The sequence below is a fragment of the Petaurus breviceps genome, unplaced genomic scaffold (assembly GCF_028583685.1).
Source record: "Petaurus breviceps papuanus isolate PSGF00001 unplaced genomic scaffold, PetGlider_PUasm1.0 90925, whole genome shotgun sequence".
In the NCBI taxonomy this organism is placed as follows: Eukaryota; Metazoa; Chordata; class Mammalia; order Diprotodontia; family Petauridae; genus Petaurus; species Petaurus breviceps.
In genome coordinates this window covers 27075334-27099369 of record NW_027187380.1, presented here as the reverse complement: position 1 = coordinate 27099369, position 24036 = coordinate 27075334, and the positions used below count along the sequence as shown (strand labels likewise).

Sequence of the window (24036 nt, the reverse complement as noted above, 5' to 3'; positions counted from 1 at the left end):
TGGATTGATTATCTGGTTTGTGGCTACTATGACCTTTCTTATGATGTGTATAAGGATATGTTTAATTCTTGGGACTTGGTAACTGCATGTGCCATCCTTCCTCTGGGGAATGTAAATCAATTGATATTGCTAGCTAGGAAAAAAAAAATGCACACATACATATAATACACACACACACACACACACATACTCTCTCTCTTTCTCATACACACATATCAGTCAGTCAATAAACATTTATTAAGTACCAACTATGTACCAGGGAATGTGCTAAGTATTGGGAATAAACAAAGAGGCAAAAGATATTCCCTGGCCTGAAATAGCTCACAATCAGATGGGGAAGACAGCAAACAAATATGTGCAAATGTGCTATATACAAGATAAATGGAAATAATGAACAAAGAGAAGGCGCCAGCATGAAGAAGTGTTGGGAACTGAGACCCTTCCCCTTACGTGAGGATTTTTGTGGTTTTGAAGGTTATTCCCCTCTCCCTCATAGAATCTGAGTTAGAACTCACATGTAGAATCCCAAAGGGAAAAAGCCATGAGCCCCAACATCAGAGATACTTGGACTCTCACTTGAGTGGCCCAAGGCCACTCTCATAGTAGTCTGTAGCAGCAAGCACCCTAGCATACCCAGGATGGCTGCTAGCATAGGTTCTTGGATCTGCTTTTCTAAAGGAAAGCGACTCAAAATGGGTTAACAATCTTACTTCAATCAATCAAACATATATCATTTACCTGGTTCAGGGGAAAAAGTCAGCACCCTGAACTTCAGAGAATACAAACAGAAGTTACAACAGAAAATAACACAATTCAGCAGACAGGGCTTCCAGCTGTCTAACCATTACACCCATACCTAGTTACCAGAGAGGGAAGCACCAACATCTGCATTTTCAAAGCCGGAGGGGGGGCGGGCTCAATGGCTGCCCAGAGTCTCATCTGGCCAAATCACACAACTCTTCTCATAGTGAGCCCCAAAGCAAAATCTCACATCAGGGTATATATAGCTTTCTCCTGGGTCAGAGACCATCACAACCCTTGTGACCCATTGCCCAATCACAAAGTGACAAGGTGTGGGCATTCCTGAAAAACAAGCCTCCCTCCACAGGCTCCAGGTGAGCACATTCAGCCTATTAGGGGGCAGAGTGTATTTTCAAATCAGGGAAGGTTCTCAGAGTCACTTAAGCCCATCAAAGGGCCAAGGGGCAGGGAAGATCTTCAGATTCCCATTCCCATAACACACTCCTATTGGACTTCCTAGGAAGGGGAAAGAAGGGAAGTCAATAAGAATTTATATAGCACTTAAGAGGGGCCAGGCAAAGCATTTTTTAAGTATTATCTCATTTTAACATCACAACAATCCTGCAAGGCAGATACTGCTATTATCTCCATTTTACAGTTGAGGAAACTGAAGCAAACAGAGGTTAAGTGAGTTGCCCAGGGTCATACAGATGGTAAGTGTCTGAGACTGGATTTGAACTCAGGTCTTCTGAAGGCCCAGCACTCTATGCCATTTAATTTCTTTCTTGATTATACCCCTAGAGCAGTAGAGGTCTCCCCCTGTTATTCTTCATAGATGTGTCCATCTGGGCTCAAACACACCCATGACACCTGGGACCATAGATATCCCTCTTGTAGTTGACCTAGAGTAGACTGGGAAACATTCTATTTTCATGTTCTTGTTTTCCTCAACCAGTTAAACTGCTTAATGATACAAACACACACGAGGAATTAGAGGTAATGGATAATATTGCTAATAAATAATAATACCAATAAATTGGTAATAAATAATAATTGCTCCCCACCAATTGGAGAAAGCTGCGAAAATCATGTTGGCAGCCACCATTCCACCGCCCCAGTAGATTAGGAAGACATCCTGAGGCCTATAGTAGAACTTGCTATGCAGTAGATTATTTAATAAATCCCATTTACACAAAAGTATTGTGTGGCATTTTTTCCCCATTCCATTCATTAGTGCCAATGCACTGCCTAATATGGAAAATAAAGTGAATGAAGTCCCAGATTGCTTCAGTGAATGGCTCTAATTTAGATAATCATCCATTTCTGAAACTAGAGCACAAGTGAAACCAAGTTCTGGTCTCTCTTTTCTCCTTTGTCTTGGTGAGCTAAGCTTCTAGGGTTTCACTCATGCTGATGACTTCCAAATGTGTGTGTGCATATATATATATATATATGTGTGTGCATATATACATAGATGTATATATGCACACTGTATAAGTGCACACACATTAAAATATATGTATATATAACCAACATTTTAGTGCAGCATTTATCTTTAATAACATTTCAAGCATAAATGTTTGTTGTTGTTCAGTTGAAGAATGACTTTTCATTATCCCATCGAGGGCTTTCTTGGGCAAAAATACTGGAGCGTTTCCTTCTTCAGCTCAACTGTGGCAAACAGGGTTAAGTGACTTACCCAGGGTGACACAGCTAGTAAGTATCTGAGGCTGGATTTGAACTCAGGAAACTCAGTCTTCCAGACTCCAGGCCTGGCACTTAACTCATTATGCCACCTAGCTACCCTAATTGTAAATGCTGCAAACTTACAAAAAACATCTAGAAGATATTTTAACATATCAATGATTCTTGTTATAGAGTAACCACGCTTGTACTCTACATCACTATAGTCAGCTTTCGAATTTTGTAAAACCTTGTCAGTGACTGAAAGGATGGCATTTGTAAACTTAGTATTACGGCCATCTAAAGAAAAAAGTTTTGTTGCATACATGACAGTTTTCACGTGAGTCCACAAGAAAATGTCCAATGGAGACAGAAGAGATAAGGACTTCTATTGGTGTACTGGTTTGAGAAAATGTCATCCAGAAATGATTCCACATGCTTGATGATAATTTCACATATTGACAAGGTGCTCTGCCTTGTTAAGAATTTTTTTTTTGCCTTTTTTTTTTGGGAGGGCAGTTGGGGTTAAGTGACTTGCCCAAGGTCACATGGCTAGTTTTTGTGTTAAGTGTCTGAGGCCGGATCTGAACTCAGGTCCTCCTGACTCCAGGGCTGGTGCTCTATTCACTGCGCTACCTAGCCGACCCCTTGTTAAGAATTTAAAAAAAAAATCAAAATTCACAAAAGCATATAAATGTAAATAAATTTTAAATATTCTTTTGGCAATTTGTTGCATTTGTAGTTCTGAACTTTAATTAAAGATTAAAACTACACTAGGACTTTTGGGACAACACACACACACACACACACACACATACATTTTAACCTTATTCTTTCTCCAAGCCCCCATTTTGTATTACCTGAAAGTCCCATTGAGATTTCGAACTTTACACTTCCAAACCAGAATTCATTAATTTTCCCCCAAATCAATATGTCATCCAAACTTTTTAATTTTTTTTTTTTTTGGAGGGGGGAAGGTAGGGCAATTGGGGTAAATGACTTGCCCAAGGTCACATGGCTAGTAATTGTTAAATGTCTGAGGTTGGATTTAAACTCAGATCCTCCTCACTCCAGAGCCATTGCTCTATTTATTGTGCCACCTAGCCACTCCCAAACTTTTTTGTTTTTGTTGAAAAAGTGTCATCATCCTTCCAATTACCCAGATTCACAATTTAGGAGTCATCCTTGACATTTTCCTCTTCCTCATGCTCCATGCCTAACTAGTTGGCAAGTCTTATTTTACTTCCCCAACATCTCTTGCTTCCATCTCCATAGCTGACACCCTAATTCAGGCCCTCCTCACCTTATCTGGGCCTCCCAAATAGTTTTCATACTCCTAGTCTCTCCCTGCTAATCCATCTTTTGAATTGCTGCTAAAATTATCTCCCTAAAGCACAACTCTGACTATGCCATGCCCTTCCTTACTCAAGAATCTTCAGTGGCTTATTACCACCTCTGGGATAAAATGCAAACTCCTCAGCTTGGTATTTTAAAACCTCCATCATGGCATTCCAGCCTTATTTCATGTAACCCTCTATTGGAAATATACTCCCGTCAAACTTGTATAACTTGCTGGACCCAGAACACAGCATGGTTGTGGCTTTGCATAGATGATGAGCTCATCTAGTCCAACCCTTGGTAGTATAGATGAGGAACTGATAGGCCCAAGGAGGCTGTGATTAGTCCAAGGTCACGTACATAGAGGCAGTTGGGATTTAAATCCAGGTTCTCCAGCAGAGAACTTGAATCTCACTTGAAACATACTCCCTCTCCATCTTCTCTTAGAATCCTGTTCAGGAAGTTGAGGGGCTTCTTCCTCCTGATCCCCCTAGATATTAGCTTGCTCTGTCTCCACAGATGATCTTCCTTTTCCATGTCTTTTTACATATTGTATCCCCCAGAAGAATGTAAACTCCTTGAAGGTAGCACCCATTTTCCTGCCTTTTTTTTTTTTTTTGTATCTGCATTTCCCACCATGCCTTGCACATGTGCAGCGCTTCTCTTGGCCTGCTTTCTGTCATGTGACCTGCAAGGTCACCATGAGCACTGTGACATTGAGTCATGCTTGTCTGAACTGCCTGGATCCAAATATTGTTAAAGACTATGCTTGAAGAGTGAGAGTATTTCAAAGTATGGAGAGCAATAAATACTGACACTATGATTTGGTCTCATATAAGATGGCAGGGATTAATTGTACAGCAATAAGGTTCTGCTAACCTTTTATTCTAAGTTGGTCTTCACTCATTTTAACCAGTGCTTCAGTCTTATATTCTCTTAACTGTCCTTCAACCTAGCACACAAAGGACGTGGAAAAGGATGACTAAAATTTATTGGGAAAAGGATTACTAAACTTATTCTTATTCTCAATCTGTTTGCTTGTTCTTTGAAGGATGTGCTTGTATTCCAAGGACTAAAAAAGCACATTATATCCATCGCCAATAAAAACACTCAAAAGCCTTCATGTTATAATTCAACAGTGCCACGTCTCAAGATATCCTGGTTGAGGAAACTCTTTAAAGGATAATGGATCTGGAGTAAGAAGAGAACTCAGGAGATCATCTAGTCTGACCCCTTACTTGAAGATGAGAAAACTGAGGCCTGCGGAGGCTGGGACTTGCCCAAGATCTCACAGCCAATTTCAGGGATGCAACCCAGATCTTCTGACTTCAGAGTCAGGGCTCTTCCCACTATAATTTCTTAGCATTTTCCTATCTTAACATATCATTTTACTGGAATTAATGATTCATATTCACCTTGAAGTCATTTTCCAATGTGAGATAGAGAAATCAACTATGACTAAATAATATAGGTAAAGAGTTCTCTGTAATTATGTGTGTATAAATATACGCACATATTTATACAAACTATGTATATGTGGTGTATGTATGAACACAAACTACATATTGCGTAAAACTAATTTAGAACATTCTCTTCACCTTTCTTGAGAGGCTTTAGACAAAATGAGAGCTTATCCTTTTTTGCACATGGCATTTTATTTCCCATTGGAATGACGATGGTCTAAGGGCTCCTGTCAGAAGACCAGCCTAGCTGGCTTATTCCCAGTCTGACTGCAAGATTATATATTTTCCAGTCACAGAACTTGTCAAAAGACCATCTATGTATTAAATGATACAATATCAGTGTTAAGGGAAGGCATTGACAAAATTAAAGATACTTTAAGTATTTCTTCTTCAACAGAACACTGTCAAAGTTGCATTCAAATGATATATATTTGGATATGGTTCTAATTTCCGTTCATCTCCAGCAAAATTTAGACTCTCCTGTATTATCCTTCTAGCTTGTTTACAAGATAAGTATGTCTTTTGTTTGGATTGTGAAACTGGATGGACAAGCTATAGAACCTGTCCATCATCAGTAGAATGATGTTGGGCAGATACTGCAAGTGAATTGGGCCCTAGAACTGAACAGACTAGATTGCCTTTGGGAAACTGCAATGTTCTTCCACTGATTCCACGCTTCTCCTTGAAATAAAGGTTAAAAATACAAACAAAAGAAAAAAGAATCCAAGCCCCAAATGATATTAGTCCAGTATGTCTTCCAAATTATACTCTCTCAAGGGCTCCAGGATATTCAGACCACCGAAAAAACTTTCATATATGGTGCTTTTCATTAAAATACTTTAAAAAAATCTTGCATTTGATATACTTGTGCTTCTATTTTAGAGACTGTAAACTCAGTGCTCACAGGCAATAACTTTGCCATTATCTTAATGAGCACATAACTAGAGTCCAACTCTGGAGTACAAACTTTTAATATTAATGCCCAGAAAAAATTTAAGCTATGGCTGTGTTGATTCCGGCATCACGAGAAATGTCAAGACCTTGGACTTACCAAATGGAAAAGGAGAGAAAGTCAGGGAAAGAAATTTTATTTTTATAATCTATAAGGGAAATACAATGAAAAACCCCCCACAAAACCCAGTGAATCTGTAAGTATCAACCCCAGTCCATTTCAAATATAGGTAGAGATTTTATCTTTAGAAAAACATTTTTGAAAACTTATAACCGTTTCCCTTCTCCCCCCCCGCCACTGTAGGACAATCAACTAAATACAAATCTTGCAGATTTGGGTTTGCAGAAGAAACCTTATCAAAACTATGAAAATCATCTTTATGAAATGCTTCCAAAGTCATAAGTAAAAATATGTCTCACAGGCGTGGATTTCTGAGTGTACATTATACTATATGAAATACTAAAAGCAAATTATCTACAGGACATCTTGCTGAATGGTAGAATATATCCCAAAGAACAAGAGAAAAGCAGTTTTTGAAAAATTCCTTTGGAATGGCTAAAATTCTATAGTTAATTTCCATATTCTACAAAATGCCCATGTATTCTATGATGGTATAAAAAATAGAAAAAAAAGGCATTTGTACCATTAAATACAGATTTGCCATTAATATACTCCTAGTCTGAGAATCCCTGTGAAAATCTGTTTATGTACAATTTGGCATTATTGCCAAACATCTATATAAACTATATCAGCAATTAACCAACCAGTGTTTCATTAGAAACTGCACCAAATCCAATGTCAAAAACATTACTTTATTTGTCTAGGATGAAATGTCCTATTAAGTACAAAAAATTACTCTTTAGAGTTTGCCACAATTATTAAAAACATAGCAATCTATTGCCTAAGGGGAGGAAATTTCTTTCTGCAACAAGTTTTAAAAGATTAAGTCCATATATATTTATATATATGAATAAATAGTGCAGAAATACTGTTATGTGATAAGATGCAAAATAATTTCATAACATTAAAAACAGAGTTCTTGCATCAGCAAATGCATACAATATGTAGCATTAAAAAAGTCATTTAACATAACTTTAATGCAACTACTTTTATCTTAATTATTTTAAGCATAAACTTTGTTTTCACATTGAACAGTTTTCTTTAAGTGACAACATCTGTATAAACAAAAAAATGGTCTAATAATTATTAGATAAAATGAACCCCAGAATAAGCTGTACACCTTAGCCTGTAATAAGAAAGAGTTGTGATCCATAGCTATGTCTTACACTTAGTTTTAGGAAACTAAGAACTGGAAAGGGTCTTGCATAGTGGGGTGATATTAAACCCAGGGAAAGGCTTTAAAAAAAATTCTCAGGCAAACTCCAAATCTTAGGAGAACAAAGGTAATGTGAATTAGTGCAAAATCTAGTAATATTTTTTGCAAGGCTGCATAAGCCAAACAGCAGATTTCATTACAACTGTTAATATAATGTAGAAAAATGCAGTTTAAGCACAGATCATTGAAAAGCAAGAGAAACTTGCATGGAAAACTTCAGTAGATTTTACTTTCACTCTACCTTTCCTTCTCTGAAGAAAACACAAGCTATTCTAAACTTAAGTAAGCAGTCTTTCATTCCTGTGGGATACTCTGCTTCCCACTACATGGACCTCCAGCATTCACTGATGCAGCAGGTATGGCAACCCTGTTGATTATTTTGAAGTGATAAGGAACTGGGAATGACAAAAGACAGGGCCACCTTCTTGGGAAAAGAGTCATATTTAGTTTTTTCTGTCCTTTATTGCCCCTTTGGAGTCCTTTTCCACCCCACCAAAGCTTACAATCAGCACCACACATTCAAAGACACTTCCATCTGTGGGAGAAAAATCATCTCCATTTATTTTGTTTCATATACATCCATATTTTGAATTTTAATACAAAAAAGAAAAAAATTAGAATCTGACAAATGTTTACAAACAAGATACCTTCAAATAGATTTTACTCATTTCAGTCTGGTGCAGAGTAAATGACAAATTGTACTGTTTCATTCAAGGCAACAGAGTCTGTAGTCCATGTGACCATTTAGCCCAACCTTTATGCAAGCTTAATTTTTATCTAGCATGAACAATAAACTCACTGTTGATTCCCAGTTTTTTTGTGTGTGTATATGTGTGTGTGTTTGTGTGTATTTGTGTGTGCACATGTGTACATAGCAGCTCCTTTCATAGAAAGAAAAGACATCTAGAGGTCTCTTGTACTTTTACCTACAGGAATCATGATAAGATACAGAATGGATTACATGTAACCGGGGCTGGATTTTTTAAGAAAAAATAATTACCTGACAAATGAGGGCAGCAATAAAAAAAGCATCTTTTTTGCAACAATAAATAAATACAGTCAAAGTTTTCTGTGTGACTTTAAACCAGCTTCTTCACTGAAGAGCAGACGTGGCATTTCCATGGAGTTATAACTTGACCCCATTTATCTTTATTCTTGCTTCCTTTTTCTCTCTTTCAATAAACAAAGTTTTCTCGTTTCTGCCACAATAGTAAAACAATTTGATCTTGACAAGAAAATGGTGCTGATTTTGCTTTCCTTTGTCCGCTGGACAAAACAGGCCAAGAATATAATTGGACTTTTGTGACCAATAAAAACGAAGTTTAGGTCAAGTCTTGTCAGGAGAACCTGACTAAAAACATCTGGCTTCTTAATTTTAAACTTTTCAGATAACCAGATTCTTGCTGTGTTTTGCATTAGTTTAACACGCTGAACTCTAAGAAGCTGTAGACTGCAGTTTGTTGTTATGAGACCTGCAGAATACAGAAAAAAGGGAACAATTAAGCACCCTTCATTTTGGAGAACAATGAGGCTCTAAGCCAATGCCAACCAAGGCCAATCAGTCGGAGGGGAAGCAGCCAACACTATGGAGACAATTATTTTTGACATTCAGAAATTTTTTTTTTAGTCTACTGAATTAAAATTTTTTATTGTACACTAAACATGATTTTTTTTTCTGGAAAATTCCCCAAGACTTAAAAATATATTTTACTAATAAAGGTTACAAACTTTTTAGCCATAGGGAAAAAGACATTTACAGAAGTATCATCGTTATGGTTAAAAAATATGTACAAACCAATTTACATTGATAAGGATTGTTGGGGGTAGGGGAAATCTGAGATGTAAAAAAAGAGCAACCTTTAACAGTAATTAAAATCACATTTTTCTAATAAAAATTCAGACAATCTCCTTTCTAAACTTCACAGTTTTATTCACAACTGTAGTTAGTATGATGAAAATACTGTACAGAGTTTCCAGAACTAAGCCAACAGACTTAATGTTGCAAGACTTTTTTTTAATACAGTATTCCCAGAATTTACAATAATTTTTTTAATACATTGTTCAATGTGGCTGCTAGGAAATGATTGTTTACTGCTATACATCTTTAAACATTTAAAAATTCTGTTAACTAATCTGAACTTTCTGGAGGCAGGGTTTGAATTAAGTAAATGACATGGTACAATGAAAGAATGAGTGACCCCCAACATCCAGCTGATTCCAGTTAAAAAGTTCAGACTAAAGATATCACAATCTGTAAGAAAAGAAAGAACATGGATGGTATAAATGAAGAAGCATAACAAATAAAAGCAGTAATGAAAATAATGTGTAAATACTTGATGCTGGATACCATAAATGAAAAAGGGAGAATGAGGGAATGGCAGCAGATGGCAACTTGGTAAATCACTGAAATCCACAATTAGAGCAAGAGTTTCAACAAAATGACCCCCATGGTCCTGGTGCTTCCCAATTCTAAAATCCTATAATTCTAAATATTGGTCATTCAACTTCCAATTTAATTTTGCTCATTCTCATAGAAATTAGAATAGTTATCTGTATCATATGACATTAAGTGGTGCTTGCAACAGACTTTCACATTTAAAAAAATTTTTTATTTCTGTTATAGATCCAAAATTTCCCCAATTCTACTACTAAAGGGGAGTTTTAAATAATGGAAAGCACAACTGCCTTCTGATGGAAATTACTAAAACTGAACTGTAAAAAATAGGAATTAAAAATAGTATGATTGAAGTAACGTAATTTTATTTATTTAGGTAGTATAATCATTTTTATATTGTACATGGTCAATACTAAATGTTGAATTATGCTCTTACTAAGGGTTTGGAAACTCTTTACAGTCTATTTTTCCATTCAGAAAAGAATTGCTTAAAAAACTTCCCCAAAATAACCAACTCCAAATTTCCCATGAGGTTTTCAATTCTTAAATAACAATGCAGTGCGCTAAACAGAATCAAAATTATAAAGTAAAAGAGAAGAAACATTCAGGGGTGAATGTACCCCTGATTTTAAAATAGATCAAACTGAAGCTTTGTAATTTCCCAGCACCAAACTTGTTGGCCTACTAAAATCTGGTAGTTACCTGCATAGCTTTAAAATTCTTTCAAATCTATCTTCAATAAAGTGCCCTAGGAACCAATTCTTTCGGGAGGTTAGTTCATGGTGCTCTAAAGAGCTGATTTAATTTTGAGCAAGAACAAATAAGAGAGATGGCAAAAACGGGCTTTTTTTGCTTACCTGCTTGCCTTGAATCCTTTTAATTTCTGTACAAAGAATGATTCAAGAACTTCTGCACACTGGTAAAAAGGGGAGTCACTCGGATTGTAGTAACGGCAGTTATCAAAAATTTTGGTCATATCTGCCACAAATTCTGTCAGCTTTTTGTAATAACGCTTCTGTATTCTTTCTTCCATGGTGGCTAGATCTTAAAAACACAAAAATATGAGATATTAAGAGAACTGAATACAAAAATTTTTAATGTATTATCAAACATGGTCCTGAACATTCCTTTCAGGTTTAATGTGATACATTTATTGCTGAAGTAGGCACAAGAAAATATGAAGGGAAAGGGGGCTTCTTTTCTTCAAAAAATCAACTCCAATTGTTTTTCTTGTAGTCTTCTGTAAAAATGCCTTTGCAATATTGTTGAATCATGTTTTTTCCCAACAGTTCCATTCCTAACAACCACAACCTTAACAGCTACTTCCATATCCTCTTCCAACATTCTGAGCTGAAGATAAGTTTTTATATCAACACTAATTTCAGAAACTTGGATTTTTTCTCTCAAATTGGTGCTCCAGAACATGAACAGAGATGTTGTTGCTTTAGCTACAGCAGTGGGAGTGGGAGAGCCTACCCCTAACCATCATCAAACCTGCCTGTACTCTCCTCTTTACTTAAGATAGCTTGTCCTTTCAGAAATTTGTATATTGGGGTTTAGAATTTAAATTTATTAGATTGCAGAGAAGGCTCCTCTAAAACCAAGTAGCCCTAAACATAGGTCTTTCCTCCCCTTTCCACAAAACTGAAGATACAGCACTGACTTGAAAACTGCATTCTGGATTTCTACACCCACAGAGAAAAACTAAGTGTTCAAAATTCATGTTGCAGGGTATGTGGGAGAAGAGTAAAATTAAGGGGAGAAAAATTAGGTTGTTTCATGATCTTTATTTTGGTCTAACCAAAAGTTTTTGAAGAGAAAACATAATTATTTATAACATAAAAACCCCAAACCAAAAGTATTTTGATGCTAACGTATATATTTGAAAAATTAATTAATGTGAATAAAGTTAGAATTCAGGAAAGGCAAGCATTTTGCACTTAACCTCATTCTTCAGATATACAAAGTCTGATTCTGACACCTCATCAAAGTGGTAAGTTGGGGCTCTTAAAGGCTAAGCATGTAGAAAGCAAGTTCCAATCCATTTTGTGACACAGGAAGGCTTAGAATTCCTGTTTTCCAAGGAGTGGCCGAGCTAAGCATGGAATGGCTTATCACCAGGAGGCAGGTGATTTGGTAGTAAATTCTAGGTTTGATGGGTTGCCATGGCCAAAGAAAAATACCAAGTTATTTCCAAGTTTGTCAATCTTCCTTCCACTTCTAAAATGAGGGTGATAAGAGTGGCAGAAAAGGGGGCAAAAAGCACTAAAAATCATAGTTGTTAGACTTATTATTATTTCAATATTCATTGTTCATTCATCAATATTCATTGATCAACATCATTTGTTGATGTTGTTTAGTTGTTTTAAGTTGAGTCTGACTCTTTGTGACCCCATTTGAGGTTTTCACGGAAGAGGTACTACAGTGGTTAGCCGTTTCTTTCTCCAGCTGATTTTATAGATGAGGAACTGAGGCAAACAGGATTAAATGACTTGCCCAGAGTCATACAGCTGTCTGAGGCCAGATTTGAACTCAGTTAGATTAGTCTTCCTGACATCAGGCCCAGCAATCTATCTACTGTGCTATCTAGATGCCAATGTCAATATTCATTATACTGGTTTATATTAAGTTATCTTAAATACCAAGCAAGAGCTAAAGAGTTTTAGTGTCCAAGTTAGCTGAGAAGATTAAAGTCACCTAAGGAAAAAGTCAATTTTTCCAATTCTTAGAACTTCTTTGTCAAACTTAAAAAAAAAAAGGGGGGGGGGGGTGTTTATACATAGTCTCTCTTTAATCTCTTCCATCCTGGCTTCCACTCTCATCTTTTTATTGAAACAGGTTACTAACGACCAAACTGCCAAATACAACAGAATTCTGTCAGCATTAATACCGTTTTCTCTTTATTTTCTGTGTCCTGTCTGTCCTTAAGCTTCATAACACTTCATACTCTGGGTTTTGTGATTAGAATGTTAAGTTCCTTTCCTTTCCTTCTTCTTTTGATGACTGCTTGTATTCTTTAAAACTCCTTAAAGTGGTCCTGTCCTTGGCCCTCTTCTCTCTCGCTGCTCTCTTGGCACTCTCATGCAATCAACTATCATGTGTCCATGGAAGACTTTATAAAAATCCTGATCTGTAGCTAAACTGAACATGTCTCCTTTATAAAATGAATATATTTAATTTTAATTTCCATTGGCAAATACAAGCATTTAAAGATATTAAAAAGGAATGTACCAAAAGCTCCTCAAACACAAGAATTATGAATCACTAATGATACATGAAACCATATGCTTGTTTATTCATTTTTTTAATCCAATTTTATTTTCAGCTCTAAATTCTCCCTCTTATCTTCTCTTAACTATCAAGAAAGTAAGAAAGACAAAAGCTCATTATAAATATGTGCAGTGGAAAACAAATTCCCACATTATTCATTGTTAAAAGAAACAAATGTCATATATATTAAGTTTAAGGATTTGGCAATAGAGTTGTCCTATACATTCAATGAAATTTGGTGCTATTTAATGTTATCTTTATGTTCCCTGCAGTAAGCATATTATTGTTATGAAGCTGTTTTGTTTACTCTGAATGACTTCACGTATTTCCCATTATTTCTCTGAATTCTTCAATTTATCATTTACTCATGTACAATAACACTCTATTCCCCAAATGTTGGCCACATATATTACTTTCAGTTTTTTTTAATTTTGCTATTATAAACAAAAGTATTTTTGCTGAGTTTCTCCCACACCACCTCTGTAAATAAAATGTACTACAGGCATAAATCTAATAGTGGGATCACAGGGTTGAAGGGCATAGACATTTTTGTAAATTTTATTATTTAGTTCTGTATTGTTTTCCAAAAAGATCAAACTAAGTTACTGCTAAATTAATAATGTATTAGTCTGTCATTTTTTCCAGGGGATGTCGGCATTTAATTTTGTTCTATTTTATTACCTTTGCCAATTTGATAGGTTCAGAGAGAGACATTTTCTTCTCAGAAATGTTTAATGAACACTATTTTCTCCAATTTTTGGCTTTCCTCCTGTATGTTGGATACACTTGAATTCATATATTTTTTTCCCTTATCATTTCTCCTAAGTTAGAGCTGGTTAAGAACTTTTCCTACACACAACTGTCAAAGATATTCTATCCTATTCAACTAAAAAAAAATTGTTTACCTTGCTTCTGCTGAGTCTTCAAAAGAGAATTTCTCTTGGATTATCCACTAGTACCTCAAATTTTACATGTTCAAAACTGAGTTTAGTATCTTTTCTCTCAAACCTATTCCTCCTCTGACTTTATTATTTTATTGGTGGTACCATCACTTACTCACACAAGCTCTCACATGAAAAACTTTGTAGTTATCACATCCAAATTGTTACTAAGTCCCATCTTATCTACCTTTGTAATATCTTTCGCATCTACTCAGCATAAACCATTCTCTTCTTTCCCTCTTCTCCCAGGGGGTGCTGGTATATAAGCAGGGTGCTGCTGATGCAATTGCCCACATAGAAAAAACAGAGAAATTTCCTTATGATTTTTGATGAAAGTGCCTCAGATAGATTTTGGAGCACGTGTAGACATTTTGTAACTGTTTGCAGTCTTCTAGCCAGATGGTGGACAGCAGCCTCTTTGGTTGGATACAGTGGGAGAACTAGACCTAGGGGTGCTTTCAAAAAGTCACTTGTTGGCCTCTCTCTCGGCTGGACCTGTGCTCCTGACTCGACTCCTTTATTGATTGTATCCAGTGAGAGGTATTACTGTAAGGGGAGAGGACTTGGGCCCTCTCTCTCTGAGGGCACCATGTTGCCCTGTGTATATAGCCCTCTGCTCTTTGCCAGCCTCAGTGTATCTTCTTTTGTTTTTGGTGAAGGGAGGGTAGACTGGCCATGTGACCTTGAGAGTTCCAAATGGTCAGGAGAGTGAGTGAGTGGGAGCGAGGTCCAGGAGCCTATGCCTTCCCTTCTATTGCAACCCTGGGACTGTCCTTTAATACTACCCCCACAATTAATGCCATCCTAATTGGTCTTTTCACCTCTCTCTCCCTTCTATCTGTTCTTCACAGCTTTGCAAAACTCATCTTTCTTATGAGTCACCCTTGTGCTTAAAAAAAAGAAAACACTTTAACAATTCTATACTGCCCGAATAAAGTCTAGTTTCTCTGTCTGGTATTCAGGGCACTCGGTAATCTGCCACCATCTCACCTTTCCAGCCTTTTCTCAGACTCTTCTCCTCCATGCATACTATGGCCCACTCAAAGTGGAGCTCTGTCTGGCCCTCAAAATGTCTTAAATTTTTCTGCCTTCATATTTTGGCTCATGCTGATCCCTGTGTTTGGAATGTCTTCTGCCTCACGATTTAGGCTGCTAAATATTTACCTGTCCTTTAAAGCTCAACTTAAATACCAATGCCTCCATGAGGAGAGGAAAAGAGAAGAAAAGAAAGAAGAGGAATGTATTTAAGAGACTTTCTGAAGGTTTTTGTGACAAGACCTTGGCAATAGATTGTATATGAGGGATGAGAGTACGAGAAGTGGAGGAAGACACCTAGGTTGCTAGCCTGGGTGAACAGGAAAATAGTAGTGCCCTCAAGAGTAAAAGGGAAAGGAGTACGAGGGAAAAGATAATGAATTTAGCTGTGGACATGTTGAGTTTAAGATGTCTATGGGACATCCAATTCAAGATGTCTAATAGGCAGCTGGATGCAAAGCTGGAGTTGTTAGGGCTGGATAAGTAGATTTGAGAATCATTAGTATGTTGAATTCATGGTAACTGATGAGACAACAAAGTGAAGGACAACAGAGAGAAAAGAGAAGAGGGCTCCTGATAGAGCCCTGTGGGGCACCTGTCTATTGCAAATTTTGACCTGGATGAAGATCCTGCAAAAGAGACTGAGAAGTGCTCAGATAGGAGGAGAACAGAAGAGAGTGGTATGACAAAAACCTAGAGAGAAGAGAGCATATCAAAGAGAAGAGGGTGACTAATGTTGTCAAATGCTCTGGAATAATAAACAGAATAAGCGCTGAGAAAAGGCCATTAGATCTGGAAATTAAAAGATTGTTAGTAGTAATTCTAACAGTTTCAGTTGATGAGGGCAGAAGCCAGACTGCAGAGAGGAAAGAAGAAAATGAGAAGAATAAAAGTGGAGGTGCTTGCTCAAGGGGGTTTAACCATAAAAACAAAGAGAGACATGGGATGTTATTTTGTGGGAACAGATGGATCAAGTAAGGGTTTTCTGAGGATAGGGTAGAACATGAGCATGTTTATAGACATTAGGGAGGGGAGGAGATATGGAAAGATTGAAGACATGTGACTACGGTTGATAAGGCAAGACAATTTGGTGTAGAACACTAGACAGACCGAGCTCACTTGTGTACATATAGGGGGACCTGACTTGGCAAGGAGAAGGGCCACCTCATTATGTGGGACAAGGGTGGGGATGAGATAATGGCAGGAGACATCTCGGCAGTATGAGATGAGGAAGAGGGAAGAACAGGTATATTTCTTGTTTAGTGACCTCAATTTTTCCACTGAAATATAAGGCAAATTGTCAGCTGAGAGGGTGGGTGGGAAAGAAGGCCCTGAGAGGTTTGAGGAGAGATAAAAAAAATTAGGAACAGCTGCTCTGGAGAGTGGGACAGTGAGTTGATAAGGGAGGTATGACAGAGTAGATTGCCTAACAGCACAAGGGGCCAAGTAAGGCTATGGGCCAAGTGAGACAAATTTAAGGTGGACCCAGTCAATCTTCATATTAAAACACAAGCATCTTTGACAGGGTCCTGAAAATGCATTGACATAATTCAACACTTTTTTTTTTACCTTGACTGAGAAAAGAAAGAGGAGTTCTCACCAACAAGAATTCCTTCTGAATGTTTATTTTGTAATTCTACCAATTGTCATGATATTTGTAAACATTAAATGAAACTCTTTTGCAGGGAGGTGATGTTTTGCATGGGTAAAAGGAGTTTGCTCATTGAGAGCTCCTTACATACTGATTTTGAAATCAGTGACTTTGTCCAAATAAATGGAAGTAATATTGTAGTGTAATAACTATCTGTCTCTTCTTTTAAGTTGAGAAAATGTGAACGCCCCCTCTTTCATTACATGGAAACTATTAATGCTGATCACTGCAAGTATTATCTGTTGGTGAGAGTAAGGACCAGAACTTCTGTTGATTTAGAAATTCACTGTGACCTTTATTGAACTTCCCCAATCTATTTGAAATGTCCTACTTCAACTACAGATAATTTAATTCCATTATTTAAATTTAAGAGTATCTCATCCATAATGCTAAATAAGACATAAGTGCTAAATAAGACATTTTCAGAAAGGTTTTATTTGAAGGAGTTTTGTACAATTATTTTACACAGCAAGTCTGAGGTCTTTTTTTGATACCAATTTTAAAAAGACAGTGGGAAGAAACGGCCTTGGATGGGAAGAAATGGCCTTGGATAGGAGAAACCATTAGCATTAAGCTATTTTATATGAAAATGGAGATAAAGTTACAGAACCATTGCCACTTAAAAATTAGGAAAGCCATAATCTATTCTATGTAGACAGTATTGCATTAATTTAAGTACTTAAGTACAACTCAGGAGAAATGCTTCAGTTACAGAGAATGCAAGTGATTGATCACTTTTTACAAACTTGAAAACATCTCCTGCAGAAAGTAAGGAAGATGTTCACCATCTGACTGAAGCACTTACCCATTGGTTCTTTGATAACACCATAATAATCTGGTGCATCATTAGGATCCACTGGCTCTAGGAAAGGCCATGCCATCTTGTGAGCCTGGGAGAAAAAGAGACAATATTATCAGAGGTAAATTCTCCTTTGGCCAGAACAGAAATGGACTTGATCTGCCCAATTCTTATAATGAAGGATGCTTGTTTCATCCTGACTTTGCTGCACCCTCTCAGTCCCCATATTAGACAGTTACTGTGTAAGAGGGATCTAAAATATAAATAACACACACTTTTAAAAGCAAAGAGCTAAAATAAGATATAATAGTGAAAAGGATCCCATACCATGAAATATGTTAATTCATACTCTATAATATATTTACAAGCATGCAGGTAAACCTTCATTTTTTAAGATACCAAAAATTAGTAAGAATCAATAAAAATATTTATTAAAAAACAAAAATTATACATTCTAATAAAGATGTATTGGGTAAAGAATTAGTGCATGTCTGTTTTGGGGGAAAATGTTTTATAGCTGGTTATCATTTTCTGTTAATTTCTTGTGTTGCTAAAGGATGCTGAAATAACATTCAATTAACTTATTATTTGACTGTCCTAATAAGAATGATCTTGCAAAGAAATTAAAAACTTAGGTGTATAATAAAATCAGCTTTGTAGATATTACCTGGCTATAGTATGGAAATCTATTCTCTATTTCTAAATATCTATTATTTCTCACTAACATTCAAAGCCATGAAATTATTCCAGTTGGTCATGTGAAGCAGGCCTTAAAAAGACAATACTTAGGGAGGCTAGGTGGCGCAGTGAGTAAATCGCCGGCCCTGGAGTCAGGAGGACCCAAGTTTGGTTCCGGCCTCAGACACTTAACACCCACACAAAAAAAACTAGCCATGTAACCTTGGGCAAGTTACTTAACCCCAATTGCCCTCCAAAAGGCAAAAAATAAATAACTTAATTAATTTAATAAAAAATACTTAACAAAGAGTCCCGTAGGCCTAGACATGTAGGAAGCAAGAGCTAGCTCCACAGGCTTTCTTGCCAGTGATGCTACCTAAAGAAGTACTGAATTAAAAAGTGTACTTCCCTAGATGGATTTATTTAGTCTTTGAGTTCTTCCCTTGGGACAAGTTGCCTTCAGTGGTTTGTGAGTATAAACTTGCCTAACCCATTGTAACTAGCCTGCTCCAGAACCCGGACAACTCTCCATTTTGCGGCGCCTGCTGCACGCCCCCCGCCGCCGTTCCTCACCTGTAAGGAGCGTAGCACTCGTTTCAACCCCTCGTAGTCTTTATCTGTCAATGGGCTCAGCACCGTCATGGCGTCCTCAGTTGACTGGCATTGTGGGCAGACATACTCATCAATGAGGTCTGCTTCACTTTGCAAAATACCAACACAGCGCCCATGATACCAATTTTGGCATCGGTCACAACCAATGTAAAATCTGCAACATGTAAAACAGAAACGTAAGCTTTAAGATGAATGGAAAATACTTTTCACAATTCATTTAAATGAGTATTGCGTATCAGAAGATATACATTACGATATAACATAGTTCTAATATGGTTTTCACATATTGGTTGAATACTGACATTTAATTAAGAGTTTGTTAATTTAGTATTTTCTACAGTAAAAAAAAAACACTAACAACTGAATTGTCAGAAAACAGTATTAGTAACATTGCCTTATGTTGGAGAATAGGTTTAGAGAAACAAATCTTAATTTAATTGATTTTAAAGCTCAAAGTACAAAAGAAAGCTCAAATCTCTCAATGGAAAAGATATCAAATGGGAAGCTACTGCTGGCCACCCAGCTGGCCATCAGAAGCCTATAATCTAATAACAGTCTCAAAGGCTATGCTCAAATTTTAATTTTTCTAATCTAAAATAAAACACCATTTCAAACACTAATAAAATCCAAACTAGATATTCTTTTTTGATCTAGTTAATTTATATTTAGAAAAATCAAATCTACCTTTTAAACTGCATATTCCCAATACATCTCAAACATTCACTATAAAGCAACATCAATTTTGAAAGGGGAGAGGGAAGGGAAGAGAAAAAAATAAAAATTGGGAAGGAATTTGTAATAGGTGTATTATATTTGCAAAAATACCCTTCTTTTACATTGAAAAATAAACAAATAACCAGTCAGAGCAGTTTGTCTTCCTAAATTATTAAATAAGATGCTCTTATCAGAACTCACTGTGACTCATCATAAGGTGTTCTGCAGATACAGTACAATTCCTCACTGCTGCCCTCTTGTGCCCGTTTACAATCATTACAGATGTACACATCCATTTTCTTAGCCTCCTTTTCTGTGATGCCAACACATTCTCCATGATACCAGTTAGTACAAAGATCACAGCCAATATAGAACCTAAAAGTATTCACAATGAAAATGACAATGTAATTGTCATTTTGAACTGCATGGCACTTTTATCCCTGTCTTCCCTGTTACTGATGCACTTTCTACTTGATGGCTTTCTATAACAGGTCAGACTGAACTTCCTGAATCCAATCATTCTACCCATGGAGAGAAAGCTACAGCATCTGACCCTGTATCTAATGTGAAAGTATTCACTCACATCAATTTCAAAAAATGCATGCTTTTCAGTAAAATGTAGGTCTTAAATTACTGGAATTTTGGAGAAAAACAAAACAAAAACAAAAACACAACAACACACTGATGGTAATGTCTCCACTAATGAATGTGCATAAAACTGTAATAGGCACAAAACCCAAAGCCAAAGAATCTATCAAACCTATGCCACAGAAGCCATCACAATGTCAGGGCTATTTCTTAGATAGGTTTGAAAATGTATCTTAAAGTTAAGTTTAAAAAACAGAGCAAAGCACAAACACCATGTAGAAGTTATGCTACTATGGAGAACATGCAGGGCAGCCAGCCAGCTGTGTGTATGATACATATAGATAAAACATGATAGGATGGAGAATGTGGTAAAAGAGACACAGTAGGTTATTTCTGCCAAATATTCTAAATATGCAAAAGGAGTTTCATCTAGTTAAAATTACAGGCTCCTTAAAATAAACTAAGAGAAGGACCATTCTTTGGAGAATATTTTTAGATACTATGTGGCATATAAATGCAGTCATTGTGCAATAAATGTGCAATGAAAATGAAGATAATATAATAAAGTAACAGATTCAATTTTAAAAAAAACAACAGATGTGGCCCTTGAATGGAATCGTGTGAAAATAGTTATTATTATAAGATGTTTTATATTTGTTACAGGCATAGAACATATTTGTGACTAACAGATGGTTATCATCCATAACTTTTCAATATGCTGATCCTAATAAAGCAATGTACTGATTAACACTGGTGACTGGCAGGGTGCAGAAAATAATTACAGTCAAAGGGGTAAGCATAATCATGGTGAGAAGGAACCCTGCACACACTGGATGAGACCCTGGATAGGAATGGGGAAAACTTTGGTTAAAACCAGTCACTGAGATTCCTCACCTGCAAAATAAGGATAATAATCTCTATTGCTAACCACCTCACAGGGCTGTTGTAAGGATCAAATAAGATACTATATGGAAAACTGCGTTGCAAATCTTAAAGAGCTACATACATGTCAGCCACGGTGAGGTAACTAGTATCCCTGGGCACATTGTACCACATGCCTTGCACAATGTAACTAGAGAAAAGGAAGTAGGTGTCAAACTCTGAAATAAGCTGCCTTTGTGGACTGAAGACAAAAATATAGGTTAATTTTCATTTCTCCTTTTTTTGCACTGTCCTTTGTTTTCATTTGTACAAAGACTAACACAGAATCTCAGGAGAATTACTGAATAGGCTCTCAGCTAAATGTGTTGCTTCCATGGCACTTTGAGAAAATTAAGTTGGAAGCAAGTTTATGTCTCTAACTTTTAAAATAATTTTGCATTAAAATCCCCAATAACTCTTTTGTCAAAGTTATAACAAAAAATACAAAACTTAATAGATAATGCTAACTTACTAAATAAACACACCAATTTATTCTAACTAAAAAATGGCACAAGTGAACTTTGCATGATTCAATGATCTTAATGCCAAAGGAAAATGTGAAGTATCCACACAAAATAAATGCGAAATGATCTTAAAGAAGTTATCATTCAGGTGTACTTCATTTTATGCAATGTATTTTTGAAATTTTAAACTTGAACTGAGTGCTAAATAAAATATTTAGGATGCACAAAATGCTTTTCATATGCCTTTCTAAAGGTACAAAAAGTCCTCCATTTTATATTTTGGAAATCTTTATGGACTCCATGGGAATTTTCACAGAAGGCACAGATAAGAATCACATAGGATGAAATGGCATGAAGGGGTTCCATGTGCATGAGCATAGAAAGTACTGACAGAGGGAAATCACAAATGTATCAAAGAATCAAAACTTCATAATTCATTTTAATAGACTGGATTAGCTTAAAGTGAAGCACACCGTACTAGGCCAAAGGGATAAACCGATAGGGTTTTTACATTGTACACCATATATCTAATGAATGAAGATAATAAACAATGAAGATGCCCACCTAGTCTCACTTAAACAGAAAGGGTTTAGATTCCAAACATGCCTAGCCCACAAGAATTTGTGGCCCGTTCTACTGGGAAAAATGGTAGAGGGAAGGAAAAGTGATGTAAAAAAAAGTAATTTTGAGGTAGAATTTGTACCTACTGGAGTAAAATCATTAGAAAGCATTACAAAAGCAGTTTCTGTTTCCTGTTTAAATGTAATACAGACAAAACAAATTTAGAAATTATTTAGGTACAGAAAGTCTTTTAGTGTAGAAACTATCAATGTTAACTTGATTCTTAAAACCTAAAATGATAAAATTTCTCAGCATAACCAAATGGATTTGGAGGGAGTATAATGTTAATAAATTTTTTCTTAATCAGATTTGCTTGACATAATAAATTACTACAAACTTAACAAAAAAAAAATCTGGTCTATACACTAGCAATTCAAGAAGAAAATTAAGATACTTTCCTAAATGATGACCATTATATGAAGGACCTCCTCTAAACTCATTCTATATACCCCAAATTACAAGTTTTATCTGCCCCTTTCTCCTCCACCAAAAAATAAAAAACGCAAACACCTTCACTGACATTTTTTGAGTTAGAAATGAGAAATATTTTAGAGTCTTTCATATTCTTGGGTATATATGAAGGAATAATTTTATACTGCATTTTTGATAAGCAGTAATTTTATAACAATACAATGAAATTACACTACTAATATTATTATTAATAAATAGTACCATTCCCCCACAGAACAGTACCATCTTTCAACAACTATAGTCTGATAGTAAATAAAATGGACTTTCATCTCAAATGTAAGAAAAGATTAAAGACAGAATGCTCTCAATTTTGGATTGATCTCTAGGAGAACCTATTGATTAATTCTATAATTAAAAATTTACTTCTAAAGCAGACACTTAATTGTTCTCTAAAGGAGAGAAACTGATGAGGACAGAAAAGCAAGAGAGTAACAGAAAGTATGTTTTTGTTTTCTTTTTTCAGACAGTGGAATATGATGAAAAGACAAACAGGCTAAAAATAAGAATCATAACATAAAATCATGAATTTGCTTTTTCTTGTATAAGGTTTTGATCACTAGATTTAAAAAACCACACTGACAGTTTCACTCTTGTAAACTGCTTTCAAATATACACTAATATTACTACCCCGCCCCCGTCTTTAAGAGAAACAGTTAAATAGATAGGGAAAGAGAATTCAAAGAACTAGACCTACTCACTTAGACTCATCATAAGGCGTTTTACAGATACAGTAAAGCTTTGTGTCCTTCTTAGTTTCCTTTGAGGTAGTGGAAATCATTTTCTTTTTCTTGGATTTGGAAGCTGAAGACTCTTTCTCCTCATCTCTTTTTCTTTTCTGGGAAGATACAGGTAAGGGCAATGTCGGAACTGATGTGACATTGACTGAATGCTGTGGTGGAGGTGGTGGTGGTGGAGGTGGTGGTGGGGTTGGTGGCGGAGGTGGTGGCGGTGGTGGTGGTGGTGGGGTTGCTGCTGCAGATATAGCTGCACCAGCTGTAGCCTGTGCTTTCTCTTTTTCTTTCCTAATTTTATTGAGGTCTTTCTTTAGCTCTTCCTGTAGAAAATGAAATTGAACAAAAAAGGTCATTAGGATCATTTAAAGAGGATCAGAGAAGACTCCATCTGTAATCTCCTTTGATTCTAATGTTCAATGTGAAGTCCTTTTCTTACATTCTCCCTCTTGGGGCAATGCAAGTCCATTTAAAACTACTGTAAGATTGTGAAATCATTACAAAGAGAAAAATAATATTAAATAAAATTTTATAAAGGCATTTAAATAATACTGACTACATGTCTCAAACAGCGTTCACAGTTTTGGCTTCCCAAAGACTTGATACAGAAATTTTTGTGAGAAAAATTTTGT

The 24036-nt window shown here is 36.2% G+C and overlaps 1 protein-coding gene and 1 long non-coding RNA gene across 2 annotated transcripts in view; one reads left to right on the top strand and one right to left on the bottom strand.

The window, feature by feature from the left end:
• The window catches only part of LOC138152623 (uncharacterized), a 634969-nt gene that overhangs the window by 17951 nt on the left and 592982 nt on the right, over window positions 1-24036 (top strand). The window lies entirely within an intron of this gene.
• BPTF (bromodomain PHD finger transcription factor) overlaps window positions 8050-24036 on the bottom strand; it is a 193334-nt gene continuing 177347 nt past the window's right edge. The window contains exons 26-30 of the mRNA XM_069076836.1: window positions 23372-23727; window positions 18856-19048; window positions 17611-17695; window positions 10766-10952; window positions 8050-8985 (exon numbers count right to left, since the gene is read on the bottom strand). Of these exons, the coding sequence (XP_068932937.1) occupies window positions 8949-8985; window positions 10766-10952; window positions 17611-17695; window positions 18856-19048; window positions 23372-23727 (858 nt within the window). The 3' untranslated portion in view covers window positions 8050-8948. The remainder of the gene's footprint in view (window positions 8986-10765; window positions 10953-17610; window positions 17696-18855; window positions 19049-23371; window positions 23728-24036) is intronic.